The sequence below is a fragment of the Pinus tabuliformis genome, chromosome 1_2 (genome assembly GCF_031772625.1).
Source record: "Pinus tabuliformis cultivar Carrire ecotype Pingquan chromosome 1_2, CPIR1, whole genome shotgun sequence".
NCBI classification, from domain to species: domain Eukaryota; kingdom Viridiplantae; phylum Streptophyta; class Pinopsida; order Pinales; family Pinaceae; genus Pinus; species Pinus tabuliformis.
In genome coordinates this window covers 353,496,338-353,513,592 of record NC_142298.1, presented here as the reverse complement: position 1 = coordinate 353,513,592, position 17,255 = coordinate 353,496,338, and the positions used below count along the sequence as shown (strand labels likewise).

At 38.4% G+C, this 17,255-nt stretch overlaps 1 protein-coding gene across 1 annotated transcript in view; it reads left to right on the top strand.

Annotated features, from left to right (window-relative positions):
- The window catches only part of EMB2458 (FtsH extracellular protease family), a 462,403-nt gene that overhangs the window by 349,969 nt on the left and 95,179 nt on the right, over positions 1-17,255 (top strand). The window contains exons 16-17 of the mRNA XM_089395178.1: positions 1,733-1,792; positions 2,023-2,130. Coding sequence (XP_089251304.1) covers positions 1,733-1,792; positions 2,023-2,130 — 168 coding nt within the window. The remainder of the gene's footprint in view (positions 1-1,732; positions 1,793-2,022; positions 2,131-17,255) is intronic.

Here is a 17,255-nt window from a genome sequence, read left to right as displayed (position 1 = left end):
AGTATTAAATTTTTGAGGAACTGTGTGATGGATAATGAGGGGGCTAGAGCTCATGGTAGGCTTTTTTCCACATGCAAATCTATTCCATCCATCTTTTTTTTTTCTCCATTGTGGTTTTATATGTTTTTGTTGTTCATTCAGCTGCATGAAGTTTGAACCTATGGGGCCAAGTTTCCGTTCCTTGACTCGAAGGTGTGGATATAGGGTACTAATCCCAATGACCTATTACTATCAACCTAAAGAATGGAGATGGATAATTGGGCGTGATGGAGAGTGGTAAGTATGGATTACCCAGGAGTGCCTTTCCTACCCTAAGGCATCAAATGGGGTCCCATTGGGCTAGAGTCAAAGACTAACCTCCCAGGTGAAGTGTGGGAACGAGGATACAATCGAGGTGACCCTCTTTCCTTCAAGAAGAATGCCAGATGGGAGAGAGAGCTGATTGGAGCAATAGGTGGAGAAATCTTGCATAATGCTATCTGTTGACCATCATAGGGCTGCTGGCTGGTTGTCAAATGAGGAGAGAATTTTTCTCCTATTGGTTACCCAGTTGTGGTGGGTAGCAGGGACATTAACCACCCAGTTTTGATGAAATTTCCTATCCAGACTTTAAAATATGGTACAAAAAGCCTATCATTCCTAGCCAATGATTTTGGCTTGAGTGAAGGGTACATTTTTGCTAAGGACATGACAAAGGAGTTCAACAATCAACAACATCGTCACTAGGGTACATATAGAGCTTGGTGTTCTTGATTAAATTCCAATGACGTACCCTCATATGGGATATAATCCAATGAAATCGCGGAATTTCGTTGGTCCTAAAATTTTGAAAATTGTTAAGTATGCTGAATTTTGAATGGATGAAATTCTGTTTTCAGTATATTAAGTCTGATGAGCTTGGACCCACTCTCAGACATCTTGAAAGAGTTAATTGTAATGTTAAAAATTTCAGTAAAAGGATATTCCTTTTACTTCAAGAATTTAACATCATCATTAAGTAGTGCTTGGGGAGCATCCATGGAGTGTACACTCAGTGTGTTGGGATTGCGTGCCATCGCTATGGGAGTGTCCTTGTGAGAACCACAGTTGCAAATTTGCAGGGAGCATGCCCAAAAGGTCCGGAGTGTGCTCCCAGATTTTGGGAGCATGCTACCTAGGGCTACCCCTGAGTGCTCCTGGTTGGAACAGGTTCCAAGGCTGGAACCCTGGGGGGCAGCCGGGAAGCGGGGGAGGGTGGTTCCTGTGACTATGAACTGGGTTATTCTACTGTACCTGAGAGCCTGATCCTTTTCTGATGCAACTTTTATTTGTAGGCTAGATCCACGGGGGATTTGAGCCGGTGACCTATCGCAAGGAGTGCCTTAACAGTGCACCCATTCAACATCATTCCAAAGCCCCGTGGGCTTCTGATGCAACTTAAGTAATTTCAGCAAAGTTATTAGTTTTTACAATGACATAATATGTAATTATCACTCTTTCTTGTAGTAGGATTGGTTAATGTTGTTCAATATCTTCAATTGATTGACTTTCAAATTGCTGCTGAGTGATATGAGTTGCTTTCATGATGCTCTCATTCTGTCTTTAATTTCTTCACATTGAAAACATGTCACAGTCAAACAGCTTCACCAAGTGATTAATTAGATGCTGCAAGATAATGATATAACAGAATACAAGGTTATCTGCAGTTCATATGTATTAGTTGATCAATATTCTCCTTTTAATGTTGATGCAGGGAAAATCTCTTGATATTGGAAAGGATCATGCATATGAACTTGAAGCCAATGTTAAGAAGGTGGTTTGATATGAGTTTGATTCTAAATTTTCTTTCATGTCTGTGTTATTGCTGTGTTTACATACTATTAGAATTTTTGAATGTTTAATGGGAGGAGGTTGAAATTTGGCACTTTGATCCATAGTAGGACTAAGATTCTTCTCGAGAAATATAGAACATCTCATACTGACATACTCAATATCATTATATGGTATTATTAACTGGCTTCCCTGTTGTTTAATCTCTTACAGTTATTCAACGCAGCATGTGATAAAGCTGCAGAAATACTTCAGAAGAACCAAAAGGCATTAGTTGCTTTGTTGGAATACTTACTTGAATATGATGTTGTAACAAAACAGGTAACATTTCCATCGTACAGATCTTTGTTTATTAGGATATGATTCTTCATGTTTTTTCACATGTACTTTTTAATATAGATAGCTCTTTGAAACAGGTAGGAATCAGAAAAAGACTAAATTAACTGACGGATTCATGAACTTCATTTTAAAATTATTCTGCAAATTTCAGTTTTGACTTATGTGAATATGACTCCTTTCTTAAGCGATTTTGACTGCCTTAAATAAACCATAATTGCAATCTTATATGTGATTTTGTTTTTGCTGGTCAAACTATCAATTGAAAAAGGGAAACACAATAAGCTGTCATATTGTAACAATGAGAGCTCAACCATCAAGTTCTTGTATTCCTTGGTAAATTGGACGGATTGACATAAGATTTCTTCTGAATCTTGGAACATAGAGCATATTGCAAACTGCTTTGATTTTCCTATCACCATCTTCATGATGATTTTTCCTTATCCGTATGCTTTCTGCAACCTTTTGTCACGAGAAATCGGGGATGCTTTCCTTTCAGCGGAAATCAGAGGTTAGGGATGATTTCACTTGGATGGGAGGAATTGATGAGATTTATTCTAGTGAACATGTATTATATTTATGTTTTAATATTTGTACCAATGTTGTGATAATCGCGATCGTGATTAAATTGGAAAGGGTGCGAAAAAGGAAAAAAAATTGTAAAATTCGGCAAAAATAAAAAAGATACAATTATTTTTTTCAATTTTTTTTAGTATCTAAAGCATCCACAACATAAAATAAATGCATTGACACATAAATAGGAAAAGAGAACTAATATATAAGATGTGTAACATGTCTAATGCTACATCACACATAATAGTGAATCATGTCCTGAATCCTGAGTCTTGACTTAGCCTCAAAATATCAACAAAAAAAAATATAAGAATGCATCTCATATCATGAGTCATATAGAATGAAATGAACCAACTAACTAATGATTTTCTTTGCCCCACTTGTGAGAAATTGTAACAACTTTCCCTCTAGATGAAGAAGGCCTTGGGGCTGGTATTAGACTTTGATGTCCTTGAGAAGCTGAAAAACTAGGAGCCATAGGAGGTAGACCACGTCCTCTACTGGTGACCATGGTAGGTGGTGTCACCTCCTCCTCTATAGCTGCTATCCCTTCAACTACCTTCTCCTCTAACCAATCTGGGGCCAATTCCATGATAGGCCTCTCAGCCTCAACCCTCCATGCAGAAGTTGTGTCAATCCCATCCAATGAGATGGCCTCCATGTCATGTGTCCTCTCAAGTTGCCTGACCCACAAACGGAGATAGTAGTAGACGTAGACCATGTCGTTAAGGCGTTGGGACTCTAACCTGTACGAGGGTCATAAATTATAAATTAATAATTATAAAAATAATAAATTATATTTTTTTTATTCAATGAATTCAATAAATTAATTGGAAAATTTAATAACATGTTGCGCTTCTTGGTGTGTATTTTCTTCAAATACACTCTAGTTGCACTCGTATCTAGAGGAGCTACATGTTTGGTTGAGCACTCGAATGCCAAGCTTTTGGAGATTGGGTACTTTGCTAGCATAGCTTCTCCACCATGCATCTAAAACAAATAAGAGAAACATATGAAAAAATTGAAATTTGAAAGTTGAAGCAAAGTATGAAGAGACAATGAAATTTGAAAATTGAAATAAATTAAAGCTTACCTAACATTTTTGTTTTCCTATCATGGATAGCCATGTCAAAGCTAAATGTGCCACCTGCCATCCTATATATCTCCATTTCTTTAGAAATTTCTGCATGTTCTGCTATAGATGCCACCATCTTGTAAACACAAAGTGAAAAATCCATCCATGACCTCAACATCAAATATGAAACCACAGGAGTAAGAAAATGCGGGGTTTACAACATGAATGGGATGATGGAGTGTATTGTTCCATCGCTCATCAATCACTGTCCATATCAGTTGTTGTTTCTCAAACAAATCATACCCCTTATCATCATAATAGTCGCGAATGGACTCTTTGGCCCTATCCATGGTCTCCTACAAGTAGGCCATTGTAGGCTTGTCTCCATCAACTAATCGAAGAACCTTTACCAAAGGTTCAGTAATGCTACACACCTCCTGTGCTCCTGCCCAAAAGCTTTCCTGGTATGAAACTAGCTTGCATATGAGCTCTCTCTCTGGTTTGCAGCTAAATGACAAAGCACGTTACTCCTCTAAAAGAAACGTTCTCTACACATCCCACTAGAATTCAAGGGGGATTGAAGAGATATAAAGCTACTGGAAAATCGTGTAATAGTAGGGCACACCAACTCCTTGTTGTTGGTGAATGTTCTCATCAAATGAAGCACATATGCATGATTATGTTGAAGAATGTAACTAGGTTTGGTCTTCATAAATGTATTTGAGTGATTATCTAATGTACTTGTTAAAAGAACGAAAAATATTATTTTTATTATTATTACAATGACTTATTAAAGCGTGGGTTTCATGGTTGGGTCATCTTTTATTAGTTAATGTCCCCATTGTGGACTCCTACGATTTATATTGAATCATTAGAGTCATTGTACATTTTATGAGACCCTTCTTGGGCTTCAGAATAATGTAAAAAGAATTATTATTGAGTCAAATTAGGTATTTGACACCTCCACATCAAGTTGGCCTCAAAGAGATGAAGTTGTCCTCATACTGGGCAATTTGACCTCACCTAAAGCTAATATATACATGTAGTTTGAATTCATTTGGAGCATCTCACTCACAAGTTTGATATCCAAGAACAAGAAGGTAGAAAAAGTGCGAAACTCCGAAAAAAGAAGTGTTGGAAGGATCAAAGTCGAAGATTTTGGGTATCTATTTTTCTCTCTTATGCGAATTTACTGGGCTAGTTGCTGGATCAAAGTTTTTCTATTGGAAGGGTCGAAATTCTGGAAGTGCTGGGTCGAAGATTCTGTTGCTAGAAGGCCGAAATTCTGGATTCGCTGGGTCGAAGTGCTACTGCATCAAGGTCGAAGTTGCTGGAAGGAGAGGCTGACCTGGTGGTTGGAGGAGGTTTGTGTCTAGGTTGAAGAGTCTCAAGAAAACTATTGAAGGAAGATATTTTGATTGGGTTTTCCCCTAGATAGGGGTTTTTCCCTGGCAGAGTGCCTACATCTTGTGTCTTGTGTTTTTGTGATCTTCATACACACATAATTTGGTAATTGCTTGATGAAAGATAATATAACAAACAAGTAAAAGAAGCCAACATAATTCACAAGTAATTATCAAGAAAGAGAAATCTAACCCTAACTCTACTAGCATTGATTTTTCAACATGGTATCAGAGCTAAGGTCAAGGAAGATTGAAGATCACTCTATTGGCTTGAAGGAAATAGGTACTCACTCTATGACAAGTTATATAACAATGGGATTCAATACTGCAGGAAGCTTGATCAAGAAGATCTTCTACTATTTATTCAACAAGGTCAAATGCCAAGGGTTCTTGGCTGCACTTACAGGTTCACTTAATGATGATAATGCATGGATTATTGACAGTGGAGCATCAAGGCATATGACAGGGGAGAGTAAACAACTTCACACTCTATCAAAGGAACCATCTTCTCATGCAGTGGAATTGGGAGACAACAAAAGCTATGTTGTTAGAGGCCTGGGATCAACATCTTTGAATCTAGAAAATGGAGCTAAGCTACATCTCAACAATATACTATATGTTCCATGTTTGAAAAAGAATTTTCTTTCAATTTCTTGGTTAGAAGATAAAGGGGATATATTTGCTTTGTTGATGGAAAGGTTTTGGTTTGGGGAAAAGATTCAAGCATTAATAAAGCTAGGGTTGTTGGAGTTCATGAAGGAATATTATATAAAGTTATAACACCATCTCCTCAAGCTCTAGTTCATATGGAAATGAATCCCATTGAGCTATGGCATAAAAGATATGGTCATCTACACTACAAGGTCATTCCCACTCTAAATCAATTAGTTCATGGCATCTCCAATATCCGTGAAGGAGTTTGCAAGGGATGTTCTTTGGGTAAAAGCACAAGAAAATCATTTACAAATAGTGAAACAAGGTCTAAAGAAATATTAGACCTCATTCATTCTGATGTGTGTGGGTCTATGTCGGACAAATCACTTCGAAGTCATCTTTACTATGTAACATTCATTGATGATCACTCTAGAAAGACATGGCTCTACCTTCTCAAGAAAAAGGATGAAGTATTTGAGAAATTCAAGAAGTTTAGATCTGAAGTGGAAACCCTAACTGAAAGAAAGATAAAGACTTTGAGATCCGGCAATGGTGGGGAATACACTTCTAAAGAATTGGTTGCATATTGTAAAGAAGCTGGAATTAAGACGAAGCTCATTGTTCCTACTATCCCGAACAAAATGGAGTGGCCAAAATGGATAAAGCCAAGTGTGGACCATCTCTGAATCTTTGGGAGTCTTGCCTATATCCACTTTCCAAAGGACAAGCGAAAGTAGTTAGATTCAACAAGCATCAAAGGATTCGTTGGCTATAGAACCTCCGCAAAAGCATATAGAATCTACATCAAGGAAGGAAGACATATTGAAGTAAGCATCGACATTATATTTGATGAAAATCATGTCTACAAATGATACAGAGACATTTCTATTGATTCTGATGATGAAGATATGCCAATATTCGAAGAAGAAGAAATACACCATGACAATCCCTCTACAATTCAAGAAGAAGAAGAAGGACAAAGTGAGCCTATTCAACCTATGATCATATCAAACCAAAGGAAGAGGCGAAATTGTTTAAAAGATACTCTTGAAGAGGCTGAAGGACATGGGGCTACAAAAGGAACATCTAGAGAAAGCGAAAGGCTAGAAAGATATTTTGGATATGCTGCATATATGACAAAACTGATTGAAGTTGAACCATATACATTTGAAGAAGCTGCTCATCAAGAAGTATGGAAGAAGGCAATGCAGGAAGAATATCAATCCATCATGAAGAATGGAGCTTGGGAAATCGTTCCTAGACCTAGTGGAAAATCGATTGTCACCTCCAAATGGATCTACAAGATTAAGCTCGCTGTTGATGGAAGTATAGACAAATACAAAGCTACATTTGTTGCAAGGGGTTTCTCTCAAAATGAAGGGATATTTTATGAAGAAACCTTTTCACCCACCGCAAGGTATACTACCATTAGATCTTTGGTTTCATTGGTTGCTACAATGGGATGGAATATCCATCAAATGGATGTAAAGCCAACAATTCTAAATGGGACCATCGATGAGGAAGTATACATTGAGCAACCCGAAGGCTTTGAAGTAAATAGCAAAGACACTCATGTTTGTAGACTTAAGAAGGCCCTATATGGTTTGAAGCAAGCTCCTAGGGCATGGTATGCAAGAATGGATGCATACCTTCTAAGAATTGGGTTCGTGAAGAGTTCTGTTGATCCAAATCTCTACATCAAGGTTGTGGATAATGAGCCAGTCATTATTCTACTATATGTGGATGATCTATTCATTACAGGTGTGGAGCGAAGGATATAAGAATGCAAGAGGTGTTGGCAACTGAATTTGAGATGAAGGATTTGGGATTGATGCACTATTACCTAGGTCTTTAAGCATGGCAAAAGTGTGGGGAGATATATTTGGGCCAAGGAAAGTATATCATCAAGTTGTTGCTGAAATTTGTGATGATGGATTTCTAGCCCATGACTACTTCTATGATCAACAATCTCAAGAAGTTGAGGAGTTTTGACTCAGATCTCGTAGATCCTACCTCCTATCGTAAGTTGGTGGGTTCTCTGATGTATCTAGTAAATACTAGATTTGATATATGTTTTGTTGTGAATATTCTTAGTCAGTGTTTGTTGGAGCCTTGTCATGATCACTGGATAACTGGCAAGCATATATTGAGATATCTTTGTGGCACGATACATTACTACCTAAAGTATGATAGCAAGGAAGTCAAGCTGATTGGCTTCACAAATTCTGATTGGGGTGGCAGTGAGACCGATGGAAGAAGCACTACAGGTGGATGCTTTAGTTTGGGATCTGCCATGATCTCATGGATTAGTAGAAAGCAAGATCTCGTTGCTTTGAGTAGTGTTGAAGCAAAGTATGTGGCTACATGTGAAGTAGGAAAGGAGGCTGTATGGTTGAGGAAGCTTCTGACAAATTTGTTCGAGAAGCCTCTGGGTCCTACTGTGATCAACTGTGACAATCAAAGTTGCATCAAGATGTCTAAAGATCCCATGTTTCATGCTAGGACGAAGCATATCAATAATAAGTTCCACTACATTAGGAACTTGGTGCAGGATCGGATCGTTAAGCTACAATATGTCTCGACTGACGATCGTGTAGCTGATATACTAGCAAAGTCTCTTCTTCCTAATAAGAAGTTTGAATATCTTAGAAGCATATTTGCTTTAGTTGATATTGTTGATCTTGTTGGTGATGATAAAAGTTTAGAAGAGAATTGTTGAGGCTTTGTGTGTGCGACAAATTTCTTTGGAAAACATCTGGTCGACATTATGTGTTGATGTCTAGATCTCAAAGTAGGGAGGGTGGCGTTCGTACTGGAGCTCTGACCTTGGATACACATTTGGATCCCTGGGTTGATGGTTAGCAAGTAAGCCTGATGGTACCTAGAGAGGTTGAAAGCTTTAGTACATCTTAGTCCCACCCGGATAGATTGCCCTAGTCAGGAATCTAGTTCGTGGTACCATGAGTGCCTAAACTGTTGGAGGACCTTGGATAGATTTCCCTGGTCAGGAATCTAGTCCATGGCATTGTGGTGCCTTAGTCTTGGGAGAATGGAGTCTATGATGAAATAACGAGTAGGATTCTTGATTCTTAGTCAAGGAGGACTCAAGATCACTTCGCTAGCCTTTTAGGTCAAGGAGAAGCAATCATGCAACTTTTATACTTCAATGTGCAAAGGAGATGGTTTATCAGGGTCAAATTCTTTGATAGAATTAACCCTAGGAGGTTTTGTTCACATTACACGGCCCATACATTGAGAGATGCTATAATAGAGACAATATTCTACAATTTTAAGCAGTAAATGCATGCAAGAATTAGCCCTAGAAATATCGAAAATCCTAGTCCACTATATATCACAAAGTAAAACAAGAATAACATTAAAAGCATGTACTAACATGTAACAAAATATATCCAACCATCCATAATCGACAAAAGAGAAGCTTCAAGATAAGATAAACCAATATCCACACATCAAAATTCATCCATAAAGCTCTAATTCATCCTCTAAAAAAAGTGTGAAATTCTCAACAGAGAGAAAAGATCCAATCCAAAGTGATGATGATATATGAACTCATCTCACTTGTATTTATACACAAATTAGGAGTTCGAATTAGCCTCCTTGACCTACATAAGCCCTATAAATAAAATAATGTCCTAATAATTCATCTTTTGGTGACAAGCCCACCAAACTAGCTCATAAATGAAAAATTAAGCCTATTAAGAGGTCAAATAATAATCTATGCATGTCGTAGGGTGCCTCTGAGAGGCCTAATGAGGTCTACAGGTGCGATAATGAAGATTAGGACCCTCAAAAGCAGTGGGCAAGGGGGTAGCCCCTTGTAATAACTTGTGGTGCTTTAAATGACATGTGTGGGCACACAAGTGTCCTCATGGGTCTCCAAACAAATCAAAGATGCCTGTAGGTCATTTGCAAGGGCTATGATGATGGTGTAGAGGTGATGCCACATCATCATGCAGGTCCTAGATCATCTGCCAAGTGTATGGTGCAAATCTGGGGCCAGCGGAACATGATGGATCAGGTGCATCTTTGTCGTCCAATAAGTGAACCGCGAGCAATCTCTGAATGGCTGTGGGGATCCATGGAGTGCTATTTGCTGCTATGGGGGCCGTGGCTTTCATCGCACACCCTACATGTGCCCATGTAGCTCTTTGGACCCTGTATAGAGAGACCAAACCCAAGATGGAGACCATCTGTAATCCTGCATAAGATCTAATGCGTCCCCTAGCCTTCCAGTACAACAATTCATTAGAGAAATTGAGTAAATGAGCTTACCAATCATGGACCCCAGGTGGGGACTTCATAATGGCGTGCCCTTCCATAATGGGCTTCGGGATGTGCCAATGTGTCCTAAACTCCAATTGGGGTTAACCAATAATCCTATTAGGTGGTTTCTACTTCTAAAGCGGATAATATAGTTAAGGTACATCCCTCAAAAGGCGGTGGCATGTGAAAGATGGGTGAATGAAGTGGGGAATGAGAAGGGGCAGCCCTGGGTCACATGCTGGGGTACAAACGTAGCTAATAAGAGGGAAGGCCACACTTGGGTTTATAATGTGTAGGAGGGAGCAATTGTGGTACATGAGGTGCCTCGACCTTGATTTTTCCAACCTTCTTTATATACCTTTTGCTTTTTTATGATTTTCTTTGATTAACTGCTCGGGGCTCAAGTGGTAAGAGCATGATGTGTAAGATGCAGCAATGAATATCCCCCTTTTAAGGTGGGGCAGTTCATTGCCCACCAGGGGTTGGGACAATCATGGGTTTCTATATGATGAAGGAGGCTCATAAAACCTATAGATACTAGAAACTAGGGTGATGGCTATGAGCACGGGGTAGAGCTCATGTATTGGCTTTTGCCTATGTGCTAAATGTGTTTGTCCCGGTCATCTTTTTCCTTTTGTGGTACATTTCTTGTTGAATGTGGCCATATATGTTTTTATCTTTCTTTTTAGCTGCATCAACCTGTGAGCTTCATTCCAGACCATGATCCAAGGTGTGGGCAAGGGGGAGGGGCATGTTAACCCTTTGTGGACCCAGTGGAGGAATGTGGAAGAAATGATGAATAGGGTAGTAATGAATGGAAAGGGGTTAATATAAACGAATAAGGGAGTGGGACAATGCAACCAAAATCAGGGTTTCCCATGAAATACCATTCCTAGAACCAAATCGCTAGTAAAAGAGATCCCATGGGACTAGAATCCAAGGTTAATACCTAAAGGGGGCCCAGGAGAAAAGAGCACAGACCTAGCCCATTCATTCCGTCGAATACCCCCATTAATCCATGCCCATAAGTGTCCATGATAAACAAACTACATTACTCAATTTCCAAATGAGAAGCGAGGGACCACATGGTTGGCTCAGGTGGCGGGGAAATGGCACAATGAGCTAGTTGGTGGCTCGAAGGGGCTCTTGGCTGAGAACCATCCTGGGGAAAAAATTGCTCCTAGGGATATTATCCACAAAATGGTGGCTAACAGGATGCAAGATCAAGAAACAAATTAGTGTAGAGAGAATATCAAAACAATTAAATAAATTACAAATAATATACAAGAAACCAAATCAAGTGATGGGATTGAACCCCATCACTTGGTTTAGCTTGGAAAAACTCTCAAATAGCTAATATGAATCAATGAAGCAGTATTTAAAACATTTTAATTTTTTAAATTGATTGCATGCATACGAACTATGTCTAAACGAATCTCTACAAAACACTTTTTCATAAGATAAACTATGAAAATCCAAATAAAAAATGAGGGCTCCTTTGAAGGTGCTTCAAAAGTGGGTTGGTCTCCCAAAGTCTTCCCCTCACACTTGATCCAAAAATAATTCTTCTACAATAGTCAAGTCACACATTAGTCTATGTAGATTTAGATAAGCAAACAATGAATTGAAATTTCTAGAAATTTATTTGAAAATAAACTAGAACCTTCAACATCTAGAGCCTACTTTTAAATCAAATGCTAATACAAGATAACTTTGTACTAGCAAGTTCACAAGAATTCATGGAAAATGAAATAACTCAAAGCAGAGTTGCGGGGGGGCGCCCCCCCCCCCCCCCCCTTTTGAACTCGCTCCCAATCCGCGCTTCGGGCGGGAGCAGCTCGGGAGCGGGTCAGGAGCATGCTCCTGAAAAAAAAATTTACGCTCCCTGCCAAAATCGGGAGCGATTTCGAGAGCGTCGCTCCCGGAGTGAAAATTACAGCTCGGGAGCGACCAGGGAGCGATCGCTCCCGATCTCTCCTGAGTGTTTAATTATCGCTCCGAGAGCGACGCACGCGACGTCGGCAGCGATTTGGGCGCAAAAAAATCCGCAGACCTGAAAAAAATTTCATTTAAAAAAAAATGTTTTAAAACGACTTGGGGGCAAAAAGCAAATTCATTGTCACTTGAATGACTTGAGGAGAAGCTGGAGAGCGAAGGAGATTGAGCAAAGGAGCGAGGAGAAGCAAGGAGCAAGCGCCGAGGAGCAAGCCTGCAATGAGGTTAGTTACGATAATAACTTAGTAATGTAGTATTTTAAACCTTAGTAAGGTAGTAATTTAATATAGTATAGTTAGTGTAGTTAGTTTAATTTAGTTTAGTTTAATTTATTTAGTAAAAAAATCATGAATTTAAATAAAATTAATAAATTAAATTAATTAATCTAAATAAATTAAATTAATTTTCTCATTCATATTTCCATTTCCATTCCCATTAAATTTTGTAGATTCAAAAGCCTACAGATATCAAACATCATGGACCTGGCTATATTTCTTGGCATTTTTCTCTTCTTGGTCTCTTTTATGGTTATTATGGTGCTGGAAAGTAGGAAACGGAGGGGCCAAAATGAAGAGGGGGATGAAGAAGCTGGAGAAAGTGAATTTGATGAAAACCCCGGTGAGGAGGAGCTGGAGGAGGGTGAACATGACTCTCAAAAAACTAAACAAGACCAAACCCCATTGTGGAAATATGTTTACAGGCCTGAAGCAGGGAAAGGGGGTGGAACCACTAAATTTCATTGCCCCCATTGCAACAATAATTACACAGATTCATACACCCATGCCAGAAAACGCCTTTGCGGGAAAAGGCCATGGGATGGAGATAAACAAATAGGAATCAAAACTTGTGCAGCTGTGTCAGTAGCAGATAGAGCTAAATACATAAGGGAAGAGGAGGAAGCCCAATACAAATCTAAAAAATCAAGGGGTTTCTTTGAACCAAGCTCACAATCACAAGCACAAAGAACTCCTTCAGCATCCTCCCAAGGCAGTGGATATGGAGGCACAGGGTCATCAGCTTTAAGGCGTAGAACCATATCAGATTTCCTTGATGAGGGGTGTAGGAATGATGTGGATTCAAAGGTTTACAGGTTTCTCTATGCATGTGGGATACCATTCAATGTTCTTCGCTCACCTTATTGGCATGAAATGGTTTCTGCCATAAATGATGCCCCTAAAGGATACAAGAGCCCTGGGTATGACAAGGCAAGAACCATTCGACTTGATCATGAAAAAGCAAAAATATAACATTCTTTGAATAAAATGACAAGTTCTTGGATTGACCGTGGGGTGCCCATTGTATTTGCTGGATCGACAAATGTAAAAGGCAAGCCATTGATAAGTGTTCTTGCTTTGTCTGTTAGTGGTGCCATCTTTCTAACTGCACATGATTACTTAGAAAAGTTCAAGACCGCCATCAACATTGCAGAAGCATTACTTGAAACAATTGACTGTATTGGGCCATACAATGTCATCCAAGTCATCACTGATAATGCTCCTAATTGTAAGGCAGCCGGAGCAATTATTGAGGATAAATACCCCAACATATTTTGGTCTGGCTGTTTGGTTCACACATTGAACCTTCTGATGCATGATGTTGTCAAGAAAAAAATGCACGATACAAATGGATTGGTGATTTGTACAAGAAAGGCAAACAAATGATAAAATTTATTACAAATCATAGCAATACCCATGGCCTTTTCCGCAATCACTCAAGATTGGAGTTGTTGAAGATTGCGAAGACTAGATTTGATAGCTATTACCTCACCTTCAGGCGCCTTTTGAAGGTAAGAGAGTCATTGGCTAGCATGGTATCAAGTCCACATTAGCAGGTATTAAAGGAAAGGGCTACAAATGCAGCTGACAAGCGACGTTTTGAACTGGTGGAGGAGACCGCTCTTGATGGTCAGTTTTGGACAAGTGTGAGGCAAGTATTGGATTTCACCAAGCCCATTTATCACATGATTTGGTTTGTAGATACAGACAAACCAGTGATTGGCGAGGTGTATGAGCAGATGGATACCATGTTGGGGCAAATAAAAGATACTGTTCATAACAAAGATCCCAACTTGTACAAACTGATTCACGATTGTGTGTGTGAATGGTGGAATAGACTTAATCTTCCATTACATTGCTTGGCATATATCCTTACGCCAAAATACTACTCTACATCTTGGTTGGGCCAACCTACACCAGGGGGTGGGATTAGGACCGAACCTCATTTAGATGCAAAGGTAATTAGTGGATATTTGCAAACATTAGAAAAGTTGATACCTGATAGGAAGGAATGTGCAGCTGTGCGCCTTGAAATAGGCAAATACTTCAGTGGCACTGGTTTGTTTGCTAACTTCCATGCAATGGAAGACACAGACAGATTTGATTCTCTTACATTGTGGGAACATATGGCGGCCAGGGACTTTTGCCAAAATTGGCAAAAAAAGTTCTATCACAGGTTGTAAATACTTCTTCTGCAAAGAGGTGTTGGAGCACCTACAACTTCATACATAATGTGAAAAGAAACAGACTCAATGAAAACCGGGCAGAAAGTTTGGTTTATGTGCACTACAACTTGAGGTTGTTGAGTCATTACTGTGATCGGGCTTATGAGGATCCCTTATATAAAATTTGGGACAACCACCCAAAGGAAGACAATTTGGAGGATGGCACTATACATCTTGAAGTAGCTGCAACAGCCATGCCACCTCCACCACCCAGTAGCAGTGGTTGAGTTTTGAGTCTTGTTCCTTTGCTGTCACCACCTCCATCTACACCCTCACGTGGAGGGCATGTGCCTTCCTAGTTCTGGTCGTCGGTCTGTGCGGGAGACTCTTAGAAGACCACCACGGCTTGCTTATACTCTCGGAGACTCTTGTGGCAAGAGCCACATGTAGATTTACAGTTTACTTGTCTTTTCTAGTTTCTATTACTTTTCATAAATATTGAGTCTTGAGTCCTTGACTCTTGATTCTTGACTCTTTCATATCATAATGATATTTTATGTAAACAATATATGACTGTGACAATGAAAATTTGAAGTTTGAAGTTGGCAATTATAACTCATTGGTAATGATTGTGAATTATGAATATGATGCTTCGTGAAAGACTAAAGTTGTTTCATTTCATTTCATTATTCATGTTTCATTTTATAACATTTTATTTCATGTTAATAGTTAGAAGTTAGAACTTAGAAATATCTAAGATATTATTTCTTGTAATGGTTAAACTTAGCTTACAAGTACAACTTTGGTGATCAATGATGATAAATGCTATATATTGAATTTTCAATTTTGAAAGCTTGAAGTTGAAACTTTAAGATTGAATTTGATGAATCATGATTCACGAGACTCAGTATGTTGCAGTTGTAATATGTATGTTACTAACTTGTGGACATGGTTGATGAAGATTATAACTTCTAGATGATTGATGTGATATGGTTCAATGATCATTCTATTTTTTTTGTTTTTTTATGTTTTTTATATCTAATTCATCATTCTATATGTTTTTGTTGACATATATGTATCAAAAATATATATATATATATATATATTTTTAAAAAATTGCTCCGGGATTTGCTCCCAAACCGGGAGCTTCTGAAAATGTCGCTCCTGCTCCCGTTTTCGCTCCCGCTCCCCGCTTTTGTTCCTACTCCCAAGTAACATTGACTAAAAGTATAGAAAAGATTATACCAATAGTTCACAATGCACCATGCTTCAAAGGAAGAACACCCATGAATGGACCCCCAAAGTCTTTTTATTGATATTTTTGAGAAGTGTCGAAAGGGGCAACACTTTCACAACCACAATAGCTAGTAAACAATTGATTAAAAGTGAAAGCACAAAGATCTATTATATAGAGAAGTTTGGGAGCCAATCCCAAGGAAAATAGGTGACAATCCTAGAGAACCTTCATGCAAATTCGAATTTCCCAAGTGGCATCAAAATCCCTCAAGAAAAATTGAATTCCATGATGAAATTACAAGTGTATATGGGTGAGAACCAATGTGGGGACAATTTTTCATAAAAATCTCTGCCAAATATTCTCCCAAATCCTCCCAAATGTGCATTAACTCCACAAATTCGAATTTCTCAGTCAAAAGCTGTTGCATTTTTGTCAAAGAATTCGATTTTCTTGAGTGGGTCATGTATTTATAATGCAAGGTGCCAAATTGTCTTCCAACTTGTCCTTTGACTCACTTCTTTCACTTGAGATAATTGCCAAGTCATTTCCGTATCATTTTGTGACATGGAGCAATTTATTTCTGTCCATTTAATTTATTTCTAGTTTAATCTATTGTCAAATTTCCCGCTAAACTTACGAAAAGTGGGTTTTGAGGGTCTAGAACACATTTTTAACCCCTCAAAATGTGTCATAGTAGAAATTTGAGGGTGAGATGTGTAATTTTTATTACTCATACCCCATACAACTTCTCTAGACATCGCTTATTACATTTCATATACAAATTTTATTCCAATTTCCACCGGGCGAGAAATTAAAGAAATTAAAAAATGATCCCCTTGAACTAATAAAATTCCACGAATTTTTTGTGTGATCTAGTATGGTAATATGTAATGACCCTAGACCAATGGTGCATGAAGCGGGAGCGAAGCGGAAGCGTTTTTTGGAAGCGGAAGTGTCATTTTCCAAAAATCTAGGAAGCGAAGCGTCTGCTATATATATATATATATTTATATTTTTTTGCATTTATACTCAAAACAAACATCCCAAATAGCAAATTAATTGTAGAAGACATGAAAACATGCATATTTTTGCATAAATCAAGATAGCTATGGCATCCATGATTCCATTGTAGTTACGAGTATGTACAACAATCATCTATATTCTAGCTATTACAAACATACATCAAATTTTTAAGCATATTATAAAACATAAAACATTTAAGCATATTATAAAACATAAAACATAGAGCATATTATGATTTATCTAGCAAGTGAGCAACTGTCAACATTTGTCATGTCCAAAATTCAAATAATAATGTTTACAAAATATGTCACCTGGTCACCGCCAAGACAAAAAAGGTTCAAAATTCAAATTCACAAGCCTACAAGTCTAATGAGTAATCTATGACAAAAAGTAGTAGACTGTGAATATATCTATTGATCTCTTCTC